At 55.1% G+C, this 24,831-nt stretch overlaps 1 protein-coding gene across 1 annotated transcript in view; it reads right to left on the bottom strand.

Moving 5' to 3' along the window:
- The window catches only part of LOC112313324 (polyprenol dehydrogenase), a 62,687-nt gene that overhangs the window by 12,981 nt on the left and 24,875 nt on the right, over window positions 1–24,831 (bottom strand). The window contains exons 4-5 of the mRNA XM_053917020.1: window positions 7,307–7,408; window positions 2,566–2,773 (exon numbers count right to left, since the gene is read on the bottom strand). Coding sequence (XP_053772995.1) covers window positions 2,566–2,773; window positions 7,307–7,408 — 310 coding nt within the window. The remainder of the gene's footprint in view (window positions 1–2,565; window positions 2,774–7,306; window positions 7,409–24,831) is intronic.

Below are 24,831 nucleotides of genomic sequence, written 5' to 3'. Positions count from 1 at the left end.
AGTGCTAATTCTGTATTTTATAGAAACGCTTTTAATTCTTCTATTTACGCTTATGCATTGCAAGTGTAATTGCAGAAAGCAACTAACGATATCCGTATGCAACATGATATCCTGCAACACGATCATCGGTTTTGTTTCTCAATATAAATAAATAAATAACTGAATTAAAAAATAAATAGGAAAGATGGTTTGCTTGAACGTTTGGGCCCAAAATGTGGGTGCCCATTGTACATAGCAAAATACAGTCGTGGTTGTGATTGCTTCGGGAAATACCCAGAGGTGGCCCATATATAGAACGGAATATTACGCAGACCTAAAGAAGAGTGAAATGTTACCAGTTGCAACAACATGGATGGACCTAGAGGGTGTGATGCTCAGTAAAATAAGTCGGACAGAGGAAGACAAATACCCTGTGATTTCCCTAATCTGTGGAGTCTGATTAACAAAATAAATGTACAAAGACAACGGAGACAGACTCACAGACACTGAGAACAGACTGACAGTTGTCAGGGGAGGGGACGGGGAGAGCTGGGTGGAACAGGGGAAGGGAATGAGCACAGACGGACAGTTATGGAATAGTCACAGGACGTAAAATCCCGCACGGCAAATGTCATCAATGCTACTGTTGTAACTGCGTGTGGGGCCTTGTAGCTGCTGGAATTATCGGGGGGTCACTTTGTAACGTAGACGCCTGCCTAACCAGTGGGCCCAACGCTGAAACTAATGCCAAATCATATTGCGTGTCAACTGTCATTGAAAAGATTTTTCAAAAATTAAAAAAAAAAGAGATGGTCTGGTCCCCTTTGCAGAAACCTTTTTTAAAACAAAATGATAGAATGAAACACCTGTCATTGGGTGGACAGGAAACTGTAACCAAACAGAGGCTGCTTCCCAGCAGCTTCCCAACACGCTCACGCCTGGGCCCCTTCCCTACGAAGGTCGGGGTTTTGTGAGACCCCAGAACCTCTCACTGCAGGAATCGAGAGCCAGGCGCATGCATATCTGCGTTCTGTCCTGCGTTCGTGCGATTTTAGTCTTTAAACTCATTCCTGCTTAAAGGAACAAAGACCAATACATTCACCGGCCATGGCGTGACCGGACACGTATGCCCTGCAATGTCATTTCCCTGCTGAATTCTGGGACATCTGCTGGTTGCACGCTCTCTGCAGACTCCAAGCGTGGCCCCCGCGGGGGACAGACCCGGCCCTATTCCCCACAAACCCCTTTGCAGGAGGACTGGACTCCGGGGATTATGATGCAACGTGATGAGTCTGGGGAAACGGGAAGGCTGTCTTCCCGGGGTGCGTCCTTGAAGCGACGTGAGTGGCTGTGGAGACCACCTGTCATGGGGCACATCTTGCTAGGTATTTGTGCCCCTGGAAACCACCGAGTTTGCCAGCAGGGAATTAAAGGGACAAAAGAAAGGAAGAGAACAGAGAAGTGTCGCAAAAGGAAGTCAGCCGCTCCCTACCTCCCTCGGGCTCCCAGCTCAGGGGTGACGCCCGGGTCTTCCTGGTCCTCTGGGCTGAGAGTCTCCACGGGGTGGACCTCCCAGAGTCCCACAGACCTCGGATGTCCCTTAGGACCCTGGTGCAGGCTATAAGAGACCCACGCACTTGGGGGGTTAAAACCACAGACATTTGCCCTCCCCCATCCTGGAGACCAGAAGTCTGAGGCTCAGGTGTCCCAGGGCCATGCTCCCTCCACAGGCTCCAAGAAGGGGCCTTCCCGCCTCTTCCAGTTCTGGGGGCTCCAGGCATCCCTGGGGTGGTGGCCGCGTCCCTCCCGTCTACCTCCGTCTCCAGGTGGCTTCTCCTCTGGGTCTGCGTCTCCTGTTCTATCACTTCTCAGGACACTGTCATTGGACGCAGGGCCCCCCTGACCCAGGACGACCTCCTCTCAGGTCCTTCCCTCATCCCATCTGCTGAGACCCTGTTTCCACATAAGGCCCCGTTCCCAGGTCCCAGGAGTGGGAACTTAAACACGTCTTAATTGTGGGGCGAAGGGATGGGACGTGACGGCACCAAAATCTTTCTTTCACCTTCAGCTGTTTTTATAGGAGGCAACGCCCTGTCCTGTCAGTGTACGGAATAGTGCGTGAGCCCTCCTCTTCGCTGGGGGACCGCAGTGTATGCTGGATGGGCTGTTTCCGACCACGTTTGCAGGGGGCGGGTAGTTCTCGATGTTGTCGACTGCGGTCAGAGTTTTAATCTGAGATCGCGGCGATGTGTAACTGTGCACCTAACATTGCATTTCCACAATAACAACCGGGCAGCACGCCACAGCTGGGTAAGTTGAGGCAGCCCTGTGAGTGGTTATCTACAAGCCTTTCTCCAACGTGGTAACCGGTGCATGTGGATAATGTGCTTAAACGTGGGACTGCAAACCAGTAAACAGTTCACAGATATTGTTACAATTATCACAGCGAGACGGGTTTATAAAACAACGGTCGGTGGCGAGCACCGTGCTGCTTTGATGGGGAGTGCTCTGCCCTGCGTGTCGCGGCGTCACCCGGGGCAGGGCGCCTGCAACCAGGCCCCACCTGCTCCGGGAGCACAGACTCACCTGCTCTGAAGGTTGCCCAAGTCCAGCTCGCCGACGTAATGCGTGGCCGACGACACGGTGACCACCCTGGCGCTGCGGCCGGGGCATCCCGACTCCTGCAGGGTGTCCAGGAGCAGGTTGGTGAGCAGAAAGTGTCCCAGGTAGTTCAGGCCAAAGTGCTCCTCAAATCCGTCCACGGTCTTCCTCTGCGGGACCATCATCACGCCGGCTGGGGACAGAGGGGATGGAGGGGGCGTGAGAGGGAAGCAGATGTAGAAGTCATCCTCGGGGGTGGGGGGCGGAGAAACAGCCCTGCTCCAGCAGGGCGGTCTGTGGCCCTGGCTGTTAGGTGTCTTTCCTGGGACTGTGCAGCCTCAGAAAAAGACACCTGCTCCGGAGGGGTCACTGGGATCGAATTTCAAAGCAGAGCCTCGCAGCCACTTCTGCATATGGGCATCTGCACACCGCGGGCGCCAGGGAGCAGCCTGCACTGAGCAGCCCTTATAAAGCAGTTCCTGGAATTCTATTTCGACCAATAGGACTTAGGCTTTCGCCAACCAATCAGAGCTGCGCAGCTATACCCTCACCAGCTCGTTCGCTGACCACTCACGGGAGCTCTATTCTGACCAATCAGGACAAGGCCTTCTGGACCAATCATACTGCGAGGATTTGGAGCCCTCATTTGCATGAGAATGGACCAATTGGAGACTGGGGGTGGGCACTTGTGTCTATAAAGGTGAGCTCCCAGGGTTGCATCACAGCTGAGCTGTTTGGTCCTGAGTAAGGTTTGTTTGTTACTCGGCCCAGCGTTGGGGATTCCTGTCAATGCTGAATTGGTGCCATCAACCAGCGGTTGATGGTCCTGGTTTTGCTTTTCTTGCTCTGTCCGTCGTGGGGCAAAGCTTTCCCATGCTCCATCTCTGCCCTTCAGTGCGTGGAACTATCAGGGTAACGGCGAGCATGATAAAATGGCAGCAGGCACGCAAAATGAGCACATCCTAGGGCAGATTACCAGGTGTGCCTTGAGGAAGTTAATTTTCTGGGGAGTGCAGCGGTGTGCACGAATGAAGGGTCAGCCCTGCCCTGTTGGGGTGCTGACGTCCAGCGGTCCACGGGTGGGCGTGTTGCCACAGCGCCCCTATTTACGGGATTCCCCCAAATTAATTCATTGCGACTGTGCCCTGTGCGACATGCGGGCCGGTGTGTTCACATAGACTAGCTGCACGGGACACGATCCCGTGAGCACGCCCAGGTTTGGAGCGCCCCCTCCCTGCCGCGTGCAGCCTAGCTGCACCCGGACCCCCGGTCTCCCCACGGAGGCGTGAACCGGACGCAGCTGTGGACGTACCACTGCGTCACCTGGAGCAGGCCAGCTTCCTCGGATGTGTGTGTGTACATGGGTACGCGTTTGTTCTGTGCATACGTACTTTTATGTATACACACGTGTGTGTATCTTATATGTGTATTTGGGTATACGTGTATTTTCTCGTACAGGCACATGCAGTCCCATATACACACACATTTTTTCTGTGCATCGGTGTATAAACGTGCACACTTTTTATCTGGTATGCATAGGATAGGCATGTGATTTTGCATGTGATCTGAGTATTAGCGTATGCATATGACATGCATATGTATTTCTGTTTATGTGCACGTTTGCATATGTAAATGTGCTTGTAGCTGGAAGAGCATGTAGCTCCTGCTTCCATCTCCAGAATAGCATCTTTGGGGAAGATGAACACAATTGCGACCATGTTTTGTGACAGCCGCGTGCAGGACATCTGGTCGACCATCCCCACTGAGCCGGGATGCCTGGCAGTACCTACCTCTCGCCACAGGAGGGAGCCATCCCGCACATCTGCCCTGGCTTCCCCACTGGGGGCCAAAAAGGTCCAAATTCCTGTGTCCCCGCGTTGCCGACAAAAAGGAAATAGTGGTTTGGAGCCCCTGGGGTTGTGGGGGGGGGGGTCCCTTCAATAAGCAGCCTTGTCGTGGGGGGGGAGTGGGGAAGAAGCCAGCAACATGCAGTCTTGTGACATGAAAATTCACCGGAAATGCCCCCCCTTAAATGAGTAGGGCAGTTGGGAGGGGACGTGGGGCTGCATGGGGCTGCTGATTGAATTTTGAGGTGTTAGCAGGGGCGGGTTCCTAAGGCTTCAGTCTGGTTGGAAGGGGATGGAAGGCTCAATAAAAATTCACAGTCAAATTGTAGGGTGTTGTTAATAACCAGGCTGGTCGAGTGGCCGTGTGGTCACTTGAGGATGAGCCTTTGGACCAGGGGTGGCTGATGCCCGTTGTCCCTCGCCCCGGGGTCCTCCCTCGCGCTGTGCTCGGCTAGCTGAGAAAACAGGCGGGGGCTCGGTCACACACACCTTGACCCAGGTACGCCCCTTGGCATCGCACCTGCTTGGGTCTGAGCCGCTGGCCTCGTGCATGTCCGTGTACGTCAGGGAAAAGCGGTCACAGGAGCTGAAGGACACCCACCCCCTAGTGTCCCCAAGGCTTCCAGTGCCCTGTTCGTTCCGTGTCTGTTCCGTTTCCCAGCGATCGTGGACGTGACAAGGCCTGGGTGCAGCCGGGTCGGACAGATGCCAGTGGGGATGCGTGTTCCACCCAAGCGCTGGTGCCAGATTGTAGGGCAAAACTCCCGGAGCCCGATTCTAAGAATTTGACAAGGGCGACGTCTCGGCCAAGGGCGAGGTCAAGGTGCCTTGGGACATCCTCAGGCAGGATCCGAGCGTGTTCCCTGGGTAAACAGTGGTGTGGGGAGAGCATGCTTTCACAACGGCTGCTGCCCTGCCCACAGCTGGCCGCGGCCTCGGCTTCCGAAGCGGGACCTCGGCTTCCTGCGCTCTTCCAGGCGTGCGGGACCAAGAAGCAGTGCCGGCTGCCGCTGTGGCACTCCCTGGCCTCGGCACTCCCTGGGCTCGGCATAGGGGGGCTGATTTCCCGAATGAGCTAATGAACAAGGACCTTCTTCAAGGGAAACTTGGTTCTGTAAGCATCAAGGCAGGCAAGCATCTCTGCCATACTTTGGGGACTAGGAAAACTGATTGTGGGTCACTCTCGATCTCGGGAATTTCATCCACTAGCGTTAGGGGAAGAAATTCTGCCAACAGAAAAACGTACGTCCGGTGCCGTTATTAAAGACTGATTCGTGTGCACAGCAGGGCTGGGAAACTAGAGAAATAAAACTGGGGTGTGAAAAACCTGTACACGCTGACCCAGCTCGGGAGGAGGTTGGCTACGGATTCCTCTTGCGTTGGCTCCACTGCCAGCTTCGCTCCTGAGCTCGCAGAGCCAGAAAGAGGCGGTCTGCTGCTATTTTCGTCGCGCTGGCAAATGTAAAAATAGTTCCTTGTCTCAAACACTTCACATTGGCGAAATCGTCATCGGTCTCTTTAAGAACATCATGCTAAGCGAAATAAGTCAGACAGAAAAAGCTCTGAATCCTGTCTCACTCATATGTGGGATATAAAACTGAAAACCACAAATGAACAAAAAAGACAAGTACTCATAGACTCAGACAAGAGTGTGAAGGTCGCCAGAGGGAAGGGGGTGGGGGCAGCAAGGGGAAAGGGGGTCCAATAAATGGTGATGGAAGGAGACTAGACTTTGGGTGGTGAGCACACGATACAATGAACAGAGGATATGTGACAGAATTGTGCACCAGAACCTACATAATCTTATTAACTTTGTCACCCCAGTAAATTTAACTTCAAAATAAAAGAAGACCCCTGGCTGGTGTGGCTCAGTGGATGGAGCACCAAGCTGTGAACCAAAGGGTCGTCAGTTCGATTCCCAGTCGGGGCACGTGCCTGGGTTATGGGCCAGGTCTCCAGTAGGGGGCGTGCAAGAGGCAACCACACATGGATGTTTCTCTGTCTTTCTTCCTCCCTTCCCCTCTCTGTAAAAAATAAGATCTTTAAAAAATATGAAAGAAAAAGAAGCATACAGTCTAGCTCTCCTTGGGAGCTCTGGTTGTAGAGTGTAGCTGGCGTGGCCTCTGACGGAATTTAACGCCTGTGATTCTTCACCGGAGTGGGTTCCAGCAACCCATCTCTTTTCCACCCATCACGCTGGCGGGAGGAGGTAACGTTCAGGAGGAGGGTCCTGGCGAGAAGATTGAGGAACTCTGCCGACCCCCAGCGACCTTCCCCATCCCCAGGGTCCAGTGTCACGGCCGTAACCCACTAACTGGTGGGTGTGCATCCCGTCCACTGTGCCGATTGAATAGTGTGTTTCCTTCACACGTGTCCGTCTGGCCTCCGAGTCTGAAAACAATGTGCCGAATGACACTGGCAGCCATGTTTCGGGCACATTTACGACAGTTTGGGTTCTCTGTATTTACGGAGAACGGGAGACAGCGACCCCACGTGTGTGTTTGAGGCATGTTGCCTGCGGGAAGAAGTCCAGAGAGAGCTGAGCCCAAACGTGGACGACGGCCCTGAGGACTTGCTGAAGGTTCGACAAGACAATTCTTGTGAACACACCTAGTCCTCAGCACGTTCCTAATACGCCTTCGTGAAAACACCAAACGCACACAGCCTAGTATCACACCATCATTTTAAAATAATATGTTAAAATGGATGATTCTCGTAATGCAAGCCAAGCACTCGAATGAAACGAAGCTGATGAGGCAATAAGCATGCGTTTTCCTGAATTCCCCCGGAAATTCCTGCTCTCCGCAAATCCTTCTCTCACGGGGCTGGGGTTTCACGTGTCTGTCCGAACCGACCCCCCGGAATTCACCGGGACTCACCATTGTTGACTAGCACGTGCAGAGGAATTTTCTTCTCCTTGAACTCGTGCGCGAACTCGCGGACGGACTCCAAAGACGCCAGATCGCAATATAAAAACTCCACTGAAAGACACAGAAACGCCGGGTTACCTTCCTCGTGCGCACAGAGCTGGTTTCTAAACAACTTCATTTCTATCCCACCGGGGAGCTGAGAGTGGACCCGAGAAAGGAGGAATGTGCCGGAACGGGAGTCTCGGCCAGTAACCACGATGGACCCCCTCCTTAAATGCAAGGGGGTGGCCCGTGACTGGCTTCTCATCCATAGCATATGCCAGACATTGGGGTGTCAGCCCCGTGATGGGGTTCCTTTATCAGCAAGCAATATGTGATGTGATCCCTTGACTGTAGTTCCCTGGGCAAGGACTTCCTCTCGCCAGCCAGCTAGACGGATGCACAGCCTCCTGCTGTCCTTGAAGACAGAGCTCGGGTGAGAGGAGGCAGCTCCAGGCCGAGTCCGAGCGGACAACAGCCCGCGGCCGCCAGCCAGCCAGAAGGTCAGCACCTCAGACCTGCAGCCTCTAAGCCCTAAGTGCCCCCCAACAACCGCACGAGCTTGGGGAGGAATCCTGAGCTGGGGAGAGCGACTCAGACCAGACACGCCTCCAGAGCTGGGGGCACTTTGCCAGGGGGTCCTCGGGTGGTAGCATCTGCTTTGCTGAGGGCTCGTCCTGGGTTTCCAAGCCGAGCTGTCGATGAAACGCTCCCATGGACGTCTGTGATCTGGGGACCCCCGAGCACAGGACAGCATGGTGTCTCCCTACCAAGGACAAGCGCCCACGGTGACATGTGCCTCCACGGTGGACGCGTGGGTGAGGTTTTGTTGCTCTAGGATCACTGAAACATCGTTTGAAATATCACAGCGGCCGAGAGCTGCTCAAAAATTATTCCCTGGGATGATGTATTTTCTCAAATGTACGTCTTAGTTTTCCCTCAGAAGGGACAGTTTTATTGGTTGATTGTTTGTTTTTATGTTTAACCCACATCCAAGGTTGTATTCATTGATATTCGAGAGAGAAGAAGGGAGAAAGAGAGACAGAGAGAGAAAAAGACGGATGGGACAGAATAACATCAATCGGTTTGCTCGCTTTGCAACCTGACTGGGAATAGAACCCGCAGCCTTTTGGTGTGTAGGACGGGGCTCCAACTGAACCTCCCCAGCCAGGGCTGGAAGGAATGATTTCCACAAAATCTACTTCCCCGGCTCCTCTGGTGTGCAACAATGGACCCAATGTGTGCCCGATGACATGGCCCCCGAGGACAAAATCGCCAATATTTTCCTTAAGGGAATACAGAGGAGGGGGTGGCACGTTCCCCGGTCAGAGAACAGCAAAGCGTGGTCAACACACCAGCCCCATCCTGCCAGCTGGCCATTCAGACATCATCAAGAAGTGTTTAGGGAAAAAAAGAAAAAACATTCATTTTACGTTTGCTGAATCCGCTGATTAAAAAAAAAAAAAAAAGGCCACACAGGGAGCTTCCCTTTTGCATGTGATTAGCATCCATTTTCCTAGCAATTCGTTTCCATGCTACCTAGAACAGCCTCCTCCTGTGAGAGACCGGGGACCAGGCAGTCGAGCGGCTCGCAGCCGGGACTCGCGGCTCTGCAACACGGCGCCATCTGGGTGGGAGTCCCCGACACACCGTCTGGTTTTCCCTGCAAGCACACGCAAGGGGGGGACACCAGAGGGAAGCCCTCGCACCTGCTAGGGCCTGGAACCGCTGACAAACAGCCCTGGTGGACGCTCACGCTCGGCTTCCAGAGCCCCAGCCACGTGCCGGGGTGGTTTGAAACGTCAGAACGTGCTTCTTTCTTGCCTTTGGGGGAAACAGTTCCTGGCTCACCGCTTTGCTCCCTTTCTGCGCAGTGTTGCCGTGACACCTGCTGTCTGCATCCGCACCGGAGCCGGTCCCCGACCCCGGCTCTGCCCTCCACAGGGCGTGACATCCCCAGGACCGGACGGGTGACGTGGCACAGGGAATACAAGCCCCCAGACCAAGCCGGACGCTGTCAATGGGAGGTCCGCACAGCTCTGTCCCTGAGAACAAGAAGATGCAAGGCAAGCCGCATGGGGTACAGGCAGCCGCGCTGACCTTGGACAGGACACTGTCTGTCCTGTGGAGAGTGTTGGGGGCTCAGCTTGAGAGAGGGGGCGTGGGCTCAGCTGGCGGCCATGAGACAAACCAAACGGTACCCCTGTTGGAAAACCACATGCCACTGTGGCTGGTGAGGCTCACTGGCTCGGGCGTCATCCTGCAAACCGAAAGGTCACAGGTTCGAATCCCGGTCAGAGCACACGCCTGGGTGGCCGGTTGGGCCCTCTCTTTATCCTTCCCTTCCCCTCTCTTTAGAATCAATAAAAGAAAAAAATTAATAATAATTTTTAAAAAAACACTGCAGTCAGAGTGTGTGAAAAAGAGAACGCTACTGTAAGCTGATGATACATTGTTCAAGTGAGGATTAAACATGAGGACGTTGGATGCAGAATGGAGTCGATAACGGCACAGCGCCCACGTACGCTGACCAATGGGTACCAGACGTATTGGGCGGGGGATCACTTCGTAAGCTGCCTAAATGTTCCATCACTATGCGGTGAAATTTAAATTAACATTATACCATTTGTCTTCTCTTTTTCATTTTCAACTGGTTTTGATTTCCCATGGCGCGACCACTGGAACCGAAACATATTTAAAAACACTTAAAAAGGAAGTAAATAAAAGGGCTGCAAATCATCAGAAAAATAAAGCAGGCTCGGCCTGATTCACACGAGACGCGGAAAATTCAAGACGCAGACATTAACGGGACCGACTGGATCGTGCTCTCTGGCCCCAAAGCTCGCTCACGATGACGCATGAGAATCACTGAGATTTCTGACACGTCTCGATTCCGAAGGAGACAAGCCACATTCTACAAGGGCGCGGGTAAACATGCCTGACGAGGCCACGAATGCAAATTTAAAACCACGGCCACGTCGGTCTCGCAAAGAAGATTTCTAAATTATAGGTTCCCACTTCTCGCTGCACTAATAACATGTTCGATTTATATCTCAAATATGAGCATCCCAAGGAAATGAATGCTTTTCTGAGAAAGGGCCGATGATTATAATGTGTAATCAAGGAAATGAGGACTAATCAGACCAACGAGTCTGCAAGAAATGGAGGAATGACGACGCTTCGGCATTCGGCAAAGGGCGCGGGGGCCGGGGGTCTGTTAGCAAATTCCTCCAGACCTTCCAACAACAGGAAATCGCGCCCAACGCTGGCTGGCTCGGTGCCCGGGCAGAAAACGCGGAGCCGGTTTCTTCCCTGACATTGGCAGCGCAGGGGAGAGAAGGAGAAGAAAGCAGGAGCTTGCCGTCGGCCCCAGAAAGCAGATAAAAAATCGCCACGCAGCTGTCAATTTTCAAATAAGCTTCCACTGGGATAAGGCAAAGCACTTGTGTTGAACACCAGGAAAAAACGTAAGATAATTTCGAGAGAGAGGTGATTGGTTCCGAGCCGTTTTCCACCACGACCCGAGTTTAAAGAAACACACAAACCCTGCTTAAAATGCAGCCGGAGCTGGCGCCCCCAAGGAGCTGTCTCACACGTCGGGGGCCTCCTACCTGTGGGTGTCAAAACAGGACAAAGTCACTTCTGCACGGCGCTGAAAGCCACCCTGTGTCCCAAAGAGCTGTCTGCAAAGGTGACAGGAAGGCAGACGGGGTGACGAGTGGACGGATGAGCACAGGACTGGGAATGGAACATGCTGTTGAGAATCAGCAATGTAGGTACGCGCCCTGACCCAGGATGGAACCCCCAACCTTCCGGTGTGCGGGACCGTGCTTCAGTGAACTGAGGCACCGGGCCAGGGCCAATGTCTTTTTAACGGGATTCCGTCGTTCCTTCTGTGGTCTCGGATCCAGCCAGCCGCCAACCTGCGACAAACTGTGTTTTGCTGCGTGTGACGTGGCAGAGAGAGAGAGACAGAAGGAGACAGAGACCAATCTCTCTGGAGTCTCCTGTTCTAAGGACACTCAGCCCATAAGGAGGGCCCCCTTTTAGGGGACCCCCTAATCCCTCATCTGTCCCAAAGACCCGCTCTGCTAAGGTCACGGCCCCCGACGTGAGTTTGGGAGGGGCGCACATTCAGCGCTCGGCAGACGTGTGCCTCTGTGGGGCAGGGGGCAGTTCCTCCCCGTCTGCAGGCTGGCACAGAACACCAGGAGCCTCTACAGTCAGAGCAGCTCAGGTGAGAGCGCATAAACCTCGGCCGCCACGCGAGATACAATTGTGGGCACCCGTAATGCGCTCGGGCAGCCCTGGCAAGAAGGTGCTGCCCTCACTTCTGTAAGGGCTTCCCCTGAGACTCGGGGGTATAATTTGTCATCTCCAGGGGAGGGCCACGCCGCCAGCCTGGGCTGTGCGCACAGCAGGTGGCGTTCGGGGCTGTCACGCTACATTCTCCAAGCGCGCACGGACGGGAAGCCATGCTGGTTTTAAATGTCCCTGTCTGGTCCAGGTGCGGAGGTAAGCAACCCTATAAGTGCTGACCTGCTGAAGTGCCGGCTCTTCACTTTGATTCATTTATTTCCCTTTTCATAATCCTCACCTGAGGCTATGTTTAGTGATTTTAGGGGAGGGAGAGAGAGAAAGAGAGAGAGAGAGAGAGAGAGAGAGAAACATCAACGTGAGCAAGAAGCATCGATCAATTGCCTCCCTTACGGCCCTGACTGGGGATCACACCTGCAACCTAGGTATGTGCCGTGACCAGGAATCGAACCTGCAACCTTTGGGTGTACGGCACGAGGCTCCCAACAGCTGAGCCACGCAGCCAGGGCTGACTGATGGAAACCCTTGTGTGGTGGACTGTGAGTTCCGCTCCGGGATACCTAGGAGAGGCCCTGGGCTTCCCTCTCCAAGAAGAATGCAAATGAGGGACACACTGCCTCCTTCCCACAACTCCTTCTGCATCTCCCCTCCCAGGTACAGACGGAGCCCCACATCTCTGCAGGCAAAGGGGCAAGGCGCTGGGGCTCAGGCAAGAGGCACACGATGAATTCAGAACCGCTGTCACTGCAAAGCGGAGTATGGATGTGCCTTCTGGTGACACCTCTGGGTCCCACAGCCCAGGCACCATGCTGGTCTCCACCCAGGTATCCATTTCCGTCAGCACCGAGCGCCCCCTGTGTGGGCAAGGCTGGACCCAGGGCCAGCACTGGAGGGGTGGGGACAGGGACGGGAGAGGTGGTTCAGTTCACAGCAGGGACACCTTGCTGAGGCCACCACGTCACCAACAACCGGCAAACGGACAGCAAAATACATATGCACAGCCCCCACCTTGGGACAAAGACACGGTGACGGAGAACCTCCTGAAACCTGGATGGGAGTGTTTGGATCATTTCAAAAGTTAAGCTGTGAAGGGCCCAATGTACAGCGTGTCATCCTTTATATCAGCACAGCACGGCGATACCACCTCTGGGCATTTAACTCTTCCAGGGACGTCAACTCGACTTTGAAATGCTACACCCCAAGCACGCCTGCTTAACTTAGTCGGATTGTTTTCCTGGGCTGCCTTTGCTGTTTTCCACGCAGCCAAGGCCTCACGCTGGTGGTGAAACCGTCCTCAGAAACCAGGGACCACACAGCCACCAGCCGAGGGCGGTGCCCATGCGGAGAACCCGAGCCTCCGCAAACCACGCGTCCGTCCACGTGCCAGGGATGCAAAAGGTGGAACCACCCAAGGGCAAGAGGAAGGGCAGGAGGCACTTTGCAGCCAAGGATGTGAGAGGCCACCAGCTTGGTTCCAGAGGCGTAGCCGCGGAAGTCACCACGAGAGGAGAAATTCGGCAAAACCTGCTGAGGAGACACAGGACAGAAGAACGTGCCGTGGGGCCTTTCACACTGTGCAGGAGGAAGAAGAGGAGAAGGAGGGAAGGGGGGAGCCCCCCAAGGACCCCCCCCCGTAGTGACAACGGAGTGGGCAACAGGGCACGGAGGTTGGGAGGAGAGCTCGGGAGATGCCCCACCGTGGGCTGGAATCCGGCTTCCACACTGGGTTGCTGCCCCTCGATGTGGAAAAACCTGGCGTGGAGCTCAGGACGTCCCCCTGATGGCAATGGTGCATGGACAAGCCACCCACTCTCTGTGGTAGTGAGTGCCCCGTGCTTTGGTGCACCCCGCAACTCCTGTTTTCATTTCATAAGAGGATGATGGACGGACGAGAGGGAAGAGGTGGCGGGAAAGCAGAGGAGGCCACACGGAGGGCCTGGGGAGTCCCGGGGAGGCCCCGGGCGCGAGGAGACGCTGAGTCAACACTGCTCTGCCAGAAATGTCAGGAAGGAGAGAGACGGGCACAGCAGTGTGGTGTGTGCGGTGATCTTTCCACGGCGCTTTTAAAATTAGGTTGCTAATTGGCCCGGTGAGTCACTGGCTGGGTGATGGTGTGTGGGATGTCAGGGGAAAGAGATCAGACAAACACTTGGAGCTTCCCACGGGGGCAAAGCAGGGACACCACACTGTGTGTGTGACATGCAACCCATCGTCACGCAGCTGCCACTCTGGGGCATGACCGCCGCCGTGTGCTCCCTGCCCGCCCCGGGCCGGTACCCGGGCCGCCACGGTTTCATGCAGTGGCCCACCACCTTGGGTGTTCTTCCTCGGAACTCTAGCGAGAGTGTTCAGCGGCTAAGTTTTCTTTCAAAATGGCAGTGGTCCAGGGGGCCTTTGAATTGCCACCTGAGTTGGGCCCCAATATCGCCAACCCGGGGACCCCGAAAGAGCTTGGCTGTCCAGGGTTTTTACTGGTGGGTCAGTCCCACAAACATGGCTGACTTGGTCTTCAGCCTCTCTGGAGAGGAAGCCGATATCCCGTGACCCAATGCGCTACCCTCAACCTCACAGTGAGCAGAGAGATGGTTGGGCATGGGCCACGGCCACCACCGAGGAAACAGACACATTTCCGAGAGGCAGGGCCGTCTGAGGGCGCAGAACGGACCCACCGGAACCAGCGGCTCCCATTCATCCTGGGCTAGGTTAATCCTTCGGGGACAGGTGCTCACCTGCGCACGATTTCCGAGACGCGGCCTTCAACCCGAAGTCCTCCCGTGGGCCAAGAACCACCGTCCTTAAACAACACTACCCTGGCTCTGGATCGAAGCTGGCTTTTTGCGAGACACTTGTATCTGTGACTTTCCTGTTTCACCTTCATCGCCTGCCGTATTTCCAAACAAGGACACGCGGTGCATGAATGTTTAATTCGCTGCTCGTGGGCGTGCGTGCTCAGCCCCAAACCTTTCTCCATGGACTGTGTTATTATTAGGGCTCCACGGGGATGCACTTAGCTGACATCAGTGGGGGAATCATTTCCAGGCTCCTGGACGACGCTCTGAGCCACCGAACACGGGGTGTTTTTTTAACACCGGGCTTGATTCTTCGTTTTCACGTGACGCCCGCCTGCTCGGCCCTGGTGTTTGTTCCCGTTCTTTGCCTCCGAAGACTGTTCTGCCGCTCCTGGACTTTTATCTGCAGCAGGCGCCGAGCTCAGTCACTCGCTCCTTCCCTGCCGGCCCCTGTGGGTTTTCTTTATGAAAAGCATTTCGCGGCGGATGACGCCTCTTCTTATGCCACACATCTGCGCCAACATTTATCACGCAATGAGGTTAATTGCCTCTGAGTAAAACAAAAGCCAGGTTGAGTTGGCAGAGAGGGAGAGCGGGAAATGAGGAGCACACCCTCCTCCGTACTGCGTGCATTTTGTCCCCAGAGCTGGCGGAGTCCAGACCAGCCTTCCTTTCTGTGCTTCAGTTAATATAAGCGGCTGCCTGGGTGCACAGCCTCGAGGTGCTCCCAGCACCCACGGTAGGGAATACACACAGTCCTGTCCCTGGAGGAGTAAGGAACCAGGGGGGACGGCACACGGGGCCACCTCGGGGGGAGGGGGGCTTCTGGAAATGCAGGTGCGAACCTCCCTGAGAGGTTTTCCCTTACAGGTGTGGGGTGGGGCCTCAGAAGTGGCGTTTTGTAGAAGTTCCTGAGAGAAGGACATGCTGCTCGTCCAGGAGCTGCCCACCCAAAGCCGCCAGAGGAGACCACACCCCAAGCTGTGCAGCTGCCAGGGCCATAAACACAGGTTGCCCCCCGCTCACCACAGCAATCTATGCTGTCCACGGGGGGCACCAGGGCCTGTCATCTTTGGGGACCTCCAAGTCCTCACGGAGGGCTACCCCGTGTCTCCGCGCTGGCCCTGGTTCTGGGACTCGGGGGCCTCCAGTGTGGCTTGGAGGCTGGCCAGGAAATGGGGGCCACGTGTGGGCATGACCCCAGCTTCTTCGGGCAAAGCCCACGAGGTGGGTGTCTCTCATGGCGGAGCCTCCAGCGACTTTGGAACAAGGTTGGAGCCAGTTCTAGGGAGTGCTTTTTACACCAGAAAAGAAGGAGGAGCTTCCTCTTCCCTGTAAATGTCTCGTAACCCACGCACTCAGGGTTCGCATCCGTGGGGGTGCGACTGGTGTTCCGGGCAGGTGGCGGGGAGTGTGAGACGGTGGGCATTGGAAGATGCCCCTTCCTCCACTTTCTCACAGGGAGAAGGAGCGAAATAGGGCCGGTGAGACTGCGTGAGAACCGGGATGGGCGTTGACTCTCTCAACCACTGCCTGGCCACGTCCTTCGATGACCCCTCTGCTCGCCAACTCAACACTGTTTTGGGAGCGGGTTGCCTGGTGCCCTTAAAAGGCAGGTTCCAGTTCCCTGTGGGTGGGACCTTATTTGGAAACAGGGTCTTAAAAGATGATAAAGTCAAGGATGTCAGATTGTCTTGGACTCGGGGTGGGGTTTAAACCCAAGAACTGGTGTCCTCGGAGACAGACACGGGGGGAAGCCACAGGGAGACGGAGGGACATGGCCACCAGCCCAGGGACCCCTGGAGCCCCCGGAGCTGGAAGAGGCGGGAAGGGCCCTCCCTGGAGCCTGTGAAGGGAGCACGGCCCTGGGACACCTGGGCCTCACATGTCTGGTCTCCAAGATGGGACAGAGTGAATCCCTATGTTTTGTATGACTTCCCATTCGCTGTGACTTATTATGGCCGCCCTAAGAGATTCCTACAGCCTTCAGTGGAGACGGGAACAGCCGTGCACGCCGGGTCTCACTCTTCCTTCGCCCTGTGGTTCCAAGGACGACCTCTGCTCTTTCAGTCCTCAGCCATGCCCTCACGTCGAAGCTCCTCACAAGCAAAGCCCAGCATCAGTTTCCGATCTTTCATGCTCCACATTCAGCGCATCCCTGACCCACGAGCTTCTCATCATCTCCAACACACGGGGGTGTTTGTATTAGCGGTTTTTTTTTTTTGCCCCCTGTGTTTTTGATGCTTTGACACCTGGGCTCTTGCTCACCTTGGAGGGACGGCCTCTCCCACGGCTAAGCAATTCTTCTAGAAATTAAATAACTGGCCAGTGAGAGAGCTTGTCAAATGCGAAGCCACGGCCTCACTCTGCTCTATGAAGCGCTTACTCTCTGGGCTCCCAGTCTTCTTCCTAATGTCCCCAAGACCGGGACCAGTCAACCAGGGGCAGCTAAGCCTTCTCACTGTGCCTGCCCATTTCTTCCTAAAGAAATGACAATAAAGGCTGTTGGAGAGGTAGGTTCCCCCTCCCTGTCTACCTCCTGACCATCCCGGGTGGCGCTGGGGGGTGGGAAGGGGACCCAGCCCAGCGACCCCAAACACCTCGATCCCAAACATCCCTGCTTCCCCTTGGTTAGGCTGCACTCACTCTGGTCTTCCCTGGCTGTCCCGGGGCTGCTTCTATTTCTATCAGCTGTGCAGGCGGGTGACTGAGGGCCTGGCAGGGTGCAGGCCACTCATGTGTCCTCGTGTGCCCGTGGCCACAGCCTGACCTTACTCCTCAGGCCCCGAGCATCATAAGCGTCACGGCGTCGACTCGCCAGCTGACAAGCACACGAGCCGTGCCAGTCCTCTGGGAAAGTCGGGGACGCCTGGGCTGGCCCGGACGCAGGAGTTGGCCGCTGTCATTCATGCACAGCTGACGGAACTGCCGCAGGACTCGGCACAGCCGGCGTGGCTCTGGCCCGTGTTCACCGCTGGCAATGGAGCCACAGGGCCCTGTTCTTGCCCCTCGTCCCGTGGAAGGCAGTTCAGGTTGTCCTGCTGCCTGTTCGGGGAAACCCAGTGAAAGCTCAGCCGTGCGGACGCTGGGTTTGTACACCCAGTGCAAGCAGGCGCTTGAAGAGGGGCAGTCGCAACCTGCCAAGCAGTGGGGACCACCAGGAACGGCAAAGGTGAGCCCTGCCGTGGCAGGAGGGTGCAGGGAAATTCGGACACATCTGCTGAGCCCTCACCCGCAAACTGTACCGCACACTGAACTGTGTAAGACGGAAAATCTCACGTCACGTGTTCCCACCGCAGTAAGACCAAAATTCAAAAGAAAAGCAAAGACACTTTTACGGGCAAATATATGTCATTCCAAATGAGACCGACGGCCGGCCCTTATCTGCGTTGGGGAGTAGATAAGAATACCTGCCCTCTGTGTCTGAGTATTTGAGTACAAACGACTGCTTCTCATAAAAAGAAATGCGTTAAAAACGGTGCTTCCCGTCAATAGCCAACCTCAGGAGACCCTGGCTCGGCCAGCGATGAGACTCCCCACTGTTGCTCCTGAAAGCTTCCAATCAAGGGAAGAACACAGGCCACCACATTGGTGGCAGATGCAGAACGAAACGCCATTCAACTAACATCCAGTCCCATGGACGTGGGGAGGCTGTGGCCCGGGTGTCTGGTCTTCGGATGAGGCTGAAGGACATCACATTCTGAGCTCACCACCCAAAGTCCGCTCTCACCACCCAAAGGCCCCAAATGCCCGCCCCACGGAGGAAGCGGCTGACTCTTCGGGACTGCGCTCCCCGGCGTCCGACGCTGCCAGTGCTGTCCCTCTGGATGAGGCCCCCCGACCTGGAGCCTGTGCCGGGGTCGGAGAAGGACGCGGGTGCTGAACGGGCCTCTTTTCAAAGACAACACCAATCAATTCACTCAGCCTGGATCTTCCAGTGGGAGGCGACATCAGCAGACACGCCAGCCCTGGGCGGGCTGAGCTTTCTGCTGAGCTGTGAGGACACCCACTCTTCCACCAACAGCTGTGCATTTAGGATTTGGGGGAGACTTCCCCAACCCCAACCCCGAGGCCACCAGTGAAATCAAGACACTGAAACCCTGTTCTTCAGCCACGCAGCAGGGAACGTCAAAGAAATGCCCATGAGGACCCCTGAACGCTGGTGCGACTCTGTCGGAAAATCCACGCTCTCGGGAGGTCATGCAGACAGCGAGGCCTGGTTTCGTGGGCCCCGGGAAACAAGGGAAACTGGCAAATTTGTGCCGTCTCCAAGGAAATCATAGGGCATGAGTCACAGGACGTGAGTCAGGCGTTAGACGATTCTGTTTAAAATAAACTTCCTCCCGGAGCGTCTCCAAGGACGTTGGCTGTCCAAGGTCATCCACCAGCCGGGCGTCAGAACCCTGTCCCACCTGCGGTCCCAGCCCCGGCAGCCCAGGGGCCCGACCTGTCCTCGGCCACACACCCCGTGATCACCACACAGGAGGCCTGTCACGGGCTCAGCAGGGTCCTCCCAGAGATGATAAATCACCTCCCACGCTCGGTGCTGATGGGTCTCTGGCCCCGTGGCACCAGGACGTCCTGGTGGGAGCTAGTCAGACCTGAAGCTCTTTGAGGCACGAATGTGACATTTTGGCCACTCCAGGAGACTCAGCAGAGCTCTGGTGACGTCAACTGGGGTCAGTGTGAGTGGAGGCCAAGCACCTTCGGCAACAAGAGCAGGCCTAGGGGGTGGAGGACGTGAGGGGTGGGCCCTACAGGTCCTGAGGAGGGCGTTCTTAGGAGAAGGAAGTGAAGGACCACATGACTTCACTCATGGGTGGGATAAGAAAGTGAAAGCAGAAAGTAAGCAGAAAGGAGCCCTGCCTGGGGTGGCTTGGTGGACTGAGAACCAAAGGGTCGCCGGTTCCATTCCCAGTCACGGCACATGCGTGGGTTGTGGGCCAGGTCCCCAGCAGGGGGCGCACAAGAGGCAACCACACATGGATGTTTCTTTCCCTCTTCCTCCCTCCCTTCCCCTGTCTCTAAAAAGAAATAAACAAAATCTTTAAAAAAATAAGCAAACAAGGAAAACCAACAAAAACTCACAGACACAGAGGACAGTAGGGTGGTCACCAGAGGGAACAGGGGTGGGGGGTAGGGAAGGGTAAAGGGGGCCAAATATGGGGTGACGGAAAGAGACCGGACTTTGGGTGCTGAGCACACAATGCAACATACAGATGCTGCGTCATCAAATTTTACACTCGAACCCTAGAGCATCTTATGAACCACTGTCCCCAATGAACTTAATTTTTTTAAGTAAATTTACACCTTTTTTGGAAATTGCTTTTACAGATGGAGGAAGAGGAGAGGGGGGGAGAGAGAGTGAGGGAGAAAGAGAAACATTGATCAGTTGCCTCTTGCACTACCCCTGACTGGGAATCAAACCTGCAACCTTTTGGTCTATGGGACGGCGCCCCAACCAACTGAGCCACCCAGCCAGGACTCCAATACATCTACTTTTTTAAACAAAGTGTTCAAATACGGCCCTAAATTCTGGACCCAGCCTGCAATGCCCTCGATCCATCTAAACCCTCAAAATCTTGGTGGAACCAGCGGTGGAGGGTCGGACACCGCCCTCCCAGAGCTGAACCACGGCAGCAATACCACAGGGGGGTCTTTCGGGCACGCAGGGACGGACCCCAAGAACTCAGATGCTGGGCCTCTCGGTCCCTGCGTTGTGCTGATGACGAGAAGCCCAGGAGTTTGACGCAATGCTCCGCACCCTGTTGCCACAGGCAGTCAGTTGCACTTATTCAAAGCCGGTGAAATCGTGCCCACGATAGGCATCCCTAACAAAGCATCATTCGCGGGTCGGCAACACCTGAACGTGTCTCAGAATAATCGTGCCAGCCCTGGAGGGAGACGTCGGCAGTCCCGTCTATATGTTACTTTTAAACCAACACCACCCACAGATTCGATGCACACCCGTAGCCCTCAGTTCGGAAGGCTGTGAACTGGCGGTGGGAGAGCAGGTCCTGGCCAGGAGGAAGGGAGGACAGAGTTCTCGGGAGCTCAGGTGTTGCCTTTTGCACACGAGGCCAGTGGGACCGGGGACGTGACAAGACAGGGAGCTCAGGGCCTGGGCTGTGCGGGATAACTGACCCCATGCCCAGAGAGGAGGATGAGGGAAGTCTCCTGGGACACACTCATGTGGGATGAATGTGACCCACCATCCTTGAACGGCTGTTGAGGAAGACAAAAATCAAACACGGTTGGGAGACCTCTTCCCCAGTGTTGGATTTCAGTAAAGAGTTATAGACAGCCTCTTGAATTGCAAACAGTTTGCAATTCTTGAATTGCAAATGCTTCCACACCCCTGGGACGGGTCTTTCAGGTGGGAGAGCAAGGAGACTGTCAAATGCTCAAGGCATCGGGAAATGAAACAATGCATGGTTTCCCCGGCAAAGGCATTCAGACGCACGCTCCGTCCAGCTCCCACGAGAGCTCCACGCGGTCGGTCGTGAGCGGTCGGGAGCTCCGCCGCCCACCCCCAGACGGGCGGTGAGCACCGAACAAGACCCTCGCCAAAGCAACCGGGGTTATTCTCTCACCAAGGACCATTTCTGTATAACGGGGTACGGCGGCCGCAGTGAAAATAAGGCACATCTGGAGAAAAGAACACCATTTCTAAGTATGTGTTAAAACTATGAGCAACGGAGACAAACGAAAATCCAGAAAACAGCCGTCCTCAAAAGAGAGTGTGGTCGGGTTGTAGGGCAGAGTGACTGCATTTTATCTTCACAGAGCAGAATCCATCCTCACGCTTTAATTCCTGGCGTTGGGAAATGAGGAGGGTCAGCTCTGTGTTTGAAGTGACGAGAGGTTGGAGTGGCAGCAGAAGGATGAGCGGAGAGAGTGGAGGGGACGGGGCACGGTGCGTGGGAACTAAACACGCACCAGTCCGTAGAACTCAGAAACTTGGGATGTGACAGAGAAGCACAAAAATGCAAGACTTAACACAGGAAGTTCTGACCCATACCTGCAACGGACTCCTAATCGGCCGTAAGAACAAGTGAAAGCTTGCCCCTTGGAACAACACGGAGGGACCTAGAGGGTATTACACTCGGTGAAATAAGTCAGCCAGAGAAAGGCAAATACCGTGTCATTCCACTCATTTGTGGAATCTAATGGACACAGTAAACCAAAACCAGAGCCGTCGAAAGAGACCGAGGGGATGGTCCCTGAAAAGGTGGGGGTAGGGGATAATGGGTGAAAACGGGAAGAGAAATACAGTTAATGATGTTGTGATCCGTTTTCACGCTGACATGAATTCCGACCATTAGCAGCACGATCATAGCATAACATGCAAAAATCTCCAATCACCACACCACTAACATAACTAATGTAATACCAACTATACTTAATGCATACCAGCTATACTTAAATATTTTTTAAAAAATTGACGTTGCTCAGTTAAAAAAACACTTTCAATTTTCATTGAATTGGAGAATTCCCGAGTAAAGAGAGGCATCTGAAGTTGGGTCAGCTCCCCGTGCAGAAGGAACGCTCGTGGGCACGCACCGAGCTCCGGCCGTCTCCTCGGTCCTGTCCGCCCATCTCCCCCGTAAACAGAAGGAAGCACGATTCAAGAATCACAAAGGAAGCAGAATAAGTACCGTGATTGACACGTTAATGAGAGGCCATTTGTACCAGAACCGCCAGAAAATGCAAAATCTAATGAAAAATTCTCTTCACCCAGGGGCAAAGCATTTAAATTTCTTTCCTTTCAAAAAATTAATTACAGGGGGCGGCCGCCTTTCTCTGCATTCAGAGCCTCTCTTGCTCTCTTCACTTAGTGCTTGGTTGCCTTCCCGAGGAAAACACACCAATTCCGTGACACGAGCTCCTCTCACGAGGCTTCCCGGGACAGATTCCGTGAGTCCCGCCAGCGGACGGTGCCCAGGTACCCTCCAGCCCGCACTGGCAAAAAGCTTAACGTAAACACATCCGCACCAGAAGAACTTCCAAAAACTCATCCCCAAGTTCAAGGAAGAAGGGCCTGGGGTTGGCGTGGCGAAGAGTCTACAGAAGTGAGGACTTCGAGGAGACCCCAGAAGTGGCGGAGCTGTGAGAGCTGGTGGTGGCTGGGGTGGCTGCTGTTTTGCGGCTTTTTCTCATGAATATTTACTTTCGACACCCTCAGTGCAGGGGCTTTGGTGATACGGTTCCACCAACTGTTGTTTGCGGGCGCACCCTTAGGGGACGGTTCCGTGGAAGAGCCGCGCCATCTGTGCTGTGGGGGTTGCCGTGGAAGGCAGATCCGGAGGGACAGAAAGCAGATTCGAAGCTGCCGGACTGGGGTGAGTTGAGGCAGAGCAACTGCTCTCGGAAGTGGGAGTTCCAGGCAAGTGAGAACCTCAGCTGAAGCAGCCACGGCAACCAGTTCCTTCTGCCTCTACCCACGTCTCCCTTTCTAATGCCCATGAGCTACCAAATGAGCTGCAAAGGACACTTGAAGGTCACTGCAAAGTACCACAGTGCACAGCGGCCACCTCCCTGCTCCCTGTCAAACCCAACAGAAGCCTTCCCGGCCGTGTACAACATCAGAGAGCGTGACCTGCCACTTCAACACGTCTGCTTCATGCTCTGCGCCCGCCCGATGGGGCACGTCAGGAACCGTCTGCCGGCCACCAAAGTCACCTTTCCACCGCCACGTCCTCAAAGGGTTAACGCAGCGCCGAGGTGGTGAACCCCAGGCTACAAATTCCACAACCGTCAGCATCCTCCCATCCGCCCGGGGCGCCCCGGAGGCTCTGCAGGGCCCTATGGTGCTGACGGCAGCGGCTTGGGCCGCTCCCCTCGAGCGGGAGTGCGGCGCCCTCCCCCAGAACTGGGGCAGGGGTGGCTCGGAACTCAAGGAGCCTCTGTCATTCCCAAAACGGCTGCGCTGGTTTTACGAAGGTGCATCAGGTCTGAGAGGGGAGCCTGCTCTCTCCAAAAGAGCACCTGCACGGGTGTCCAGGCCCTCACTGGGGACTTCCACCGAGTGGTGACCCTCCGATTCGACTCTGAACCTCAAGTGGACGTTTCCTCCTGCCTGGCTCACCCCCAGACCAAGATTTGCAAAAAGCTTCTGCAAACAAGAACCCAGGGGCCGCTGAGCACACACAGAGGACAGGCAGGAGGCTGGGGCACGGAGCACCCCTCTCGAACGGCTGCTGTTCTGGCCCTATAGGAACGGTGATCCGTCTGTGTACCGGACACCCTGGTCGTCCAGCCAAAATGACTCAAAATGATCCTGTGGTGTGTAGCAACTTGTTATTAAGAGTTAAGACACCCAGCCGCACTCTGCGGAGGTGAAGGTGTTGCTGACCAACCGCTGCCACGGGCTCGGCGATTGACAAGGTGTGCAGAGGGGGAGACAAGGAGGAAAGAGAATTTCCAGTGCCGTGCACGAGACGCAGGCGGGACCTTCAGCCATATGGACGCACAGCAGTGTGTTGGCGTCGGGTGTGACTGTGACTCAGTATCTGTCGGCTCACCAACGTCCCCTAGACACGGTGAAGGACGGGACAAGAGGAGACGCGTCTCAGCACTTTGAGTCACAGGACAGCGAGACGCCACACGGCGGCAGCAGACGGACACAATGCAAATGACTCCCCGAAGCGGCCAGGTTGTCTCTCCCAGCGGGCAGGGAGGGTAACGGGCAAAGCAGGTCGCCCTCCCGTGTGATAGGAAACACAGCCGTATACTGTCAGTGCAGGACAAACTCACAAGTAACACGAAGACACCCAGCACACAGTCGGGGAAAGTCAGGCAAAATCCGTGGAGCCCTCCCTGCCCACAGAGCTCACTGGTTTGTAGCAAGGCCAAGGTGGCAGGTTCGATCCCGGCTCAGGGCACATACAGGAATCACCCAAAGACGCATCCATGCACGCATCAGCCAATCAATGTCTGTCTCTCTCTCTCTTCTCTTCCTCTCCCTTAAATCAGTCACACAGAAAAGCCCATGGCCGTGAGCAAAGTCTGGCACAGACATACCTGGAGAAAACCCCCCAGACTAACTCACACCACCACATTCGTGGAAGCACCCCGTGCCTGGTGATCCTCGAGAAAATTAAAAAGGGGACCAACTCCGACTCAGCCAAGTAACCACTGCGTTGCCCCATCAGTGTCGGGCATTTGCCCACGGTTTGAAAAAGCAAAAAGCATCACGAAAGGTGCGACACCCACGGAAGTCAGGGACGGGAAGACGGTCAGAAGCTGGCATAAGGAGCCCCTGAGGTCATGGCTTCTCGGGGATGCTGTGCTCCTCGTTTCCGTGGAGGGGACCACGGGTGTAATGCTTGCCTTTCAGGGTCACACGCGTGTCCTTTGCCTGCATTTGTGTTCGCATGGGTAGTGCAG

Source organism: Desmodus rotundus, chromosome X (assembly GCF_022682495.2).
Source record: "Desmodus rotundus isolate HL8 chromosome X, HLdesRot8A.1, whole genome shotgun sequence".
Taxonomy (NCBI): domain Eukaryota; kingdom Metazoa; phylum Chordata; class Mammalia; order Chiroptera; family Phyllostomidae; genus Desmodus; species Desmodus rotundus.
This window is presented reverse-complemented; position numbering and strand designations above follow the sequence as displayed.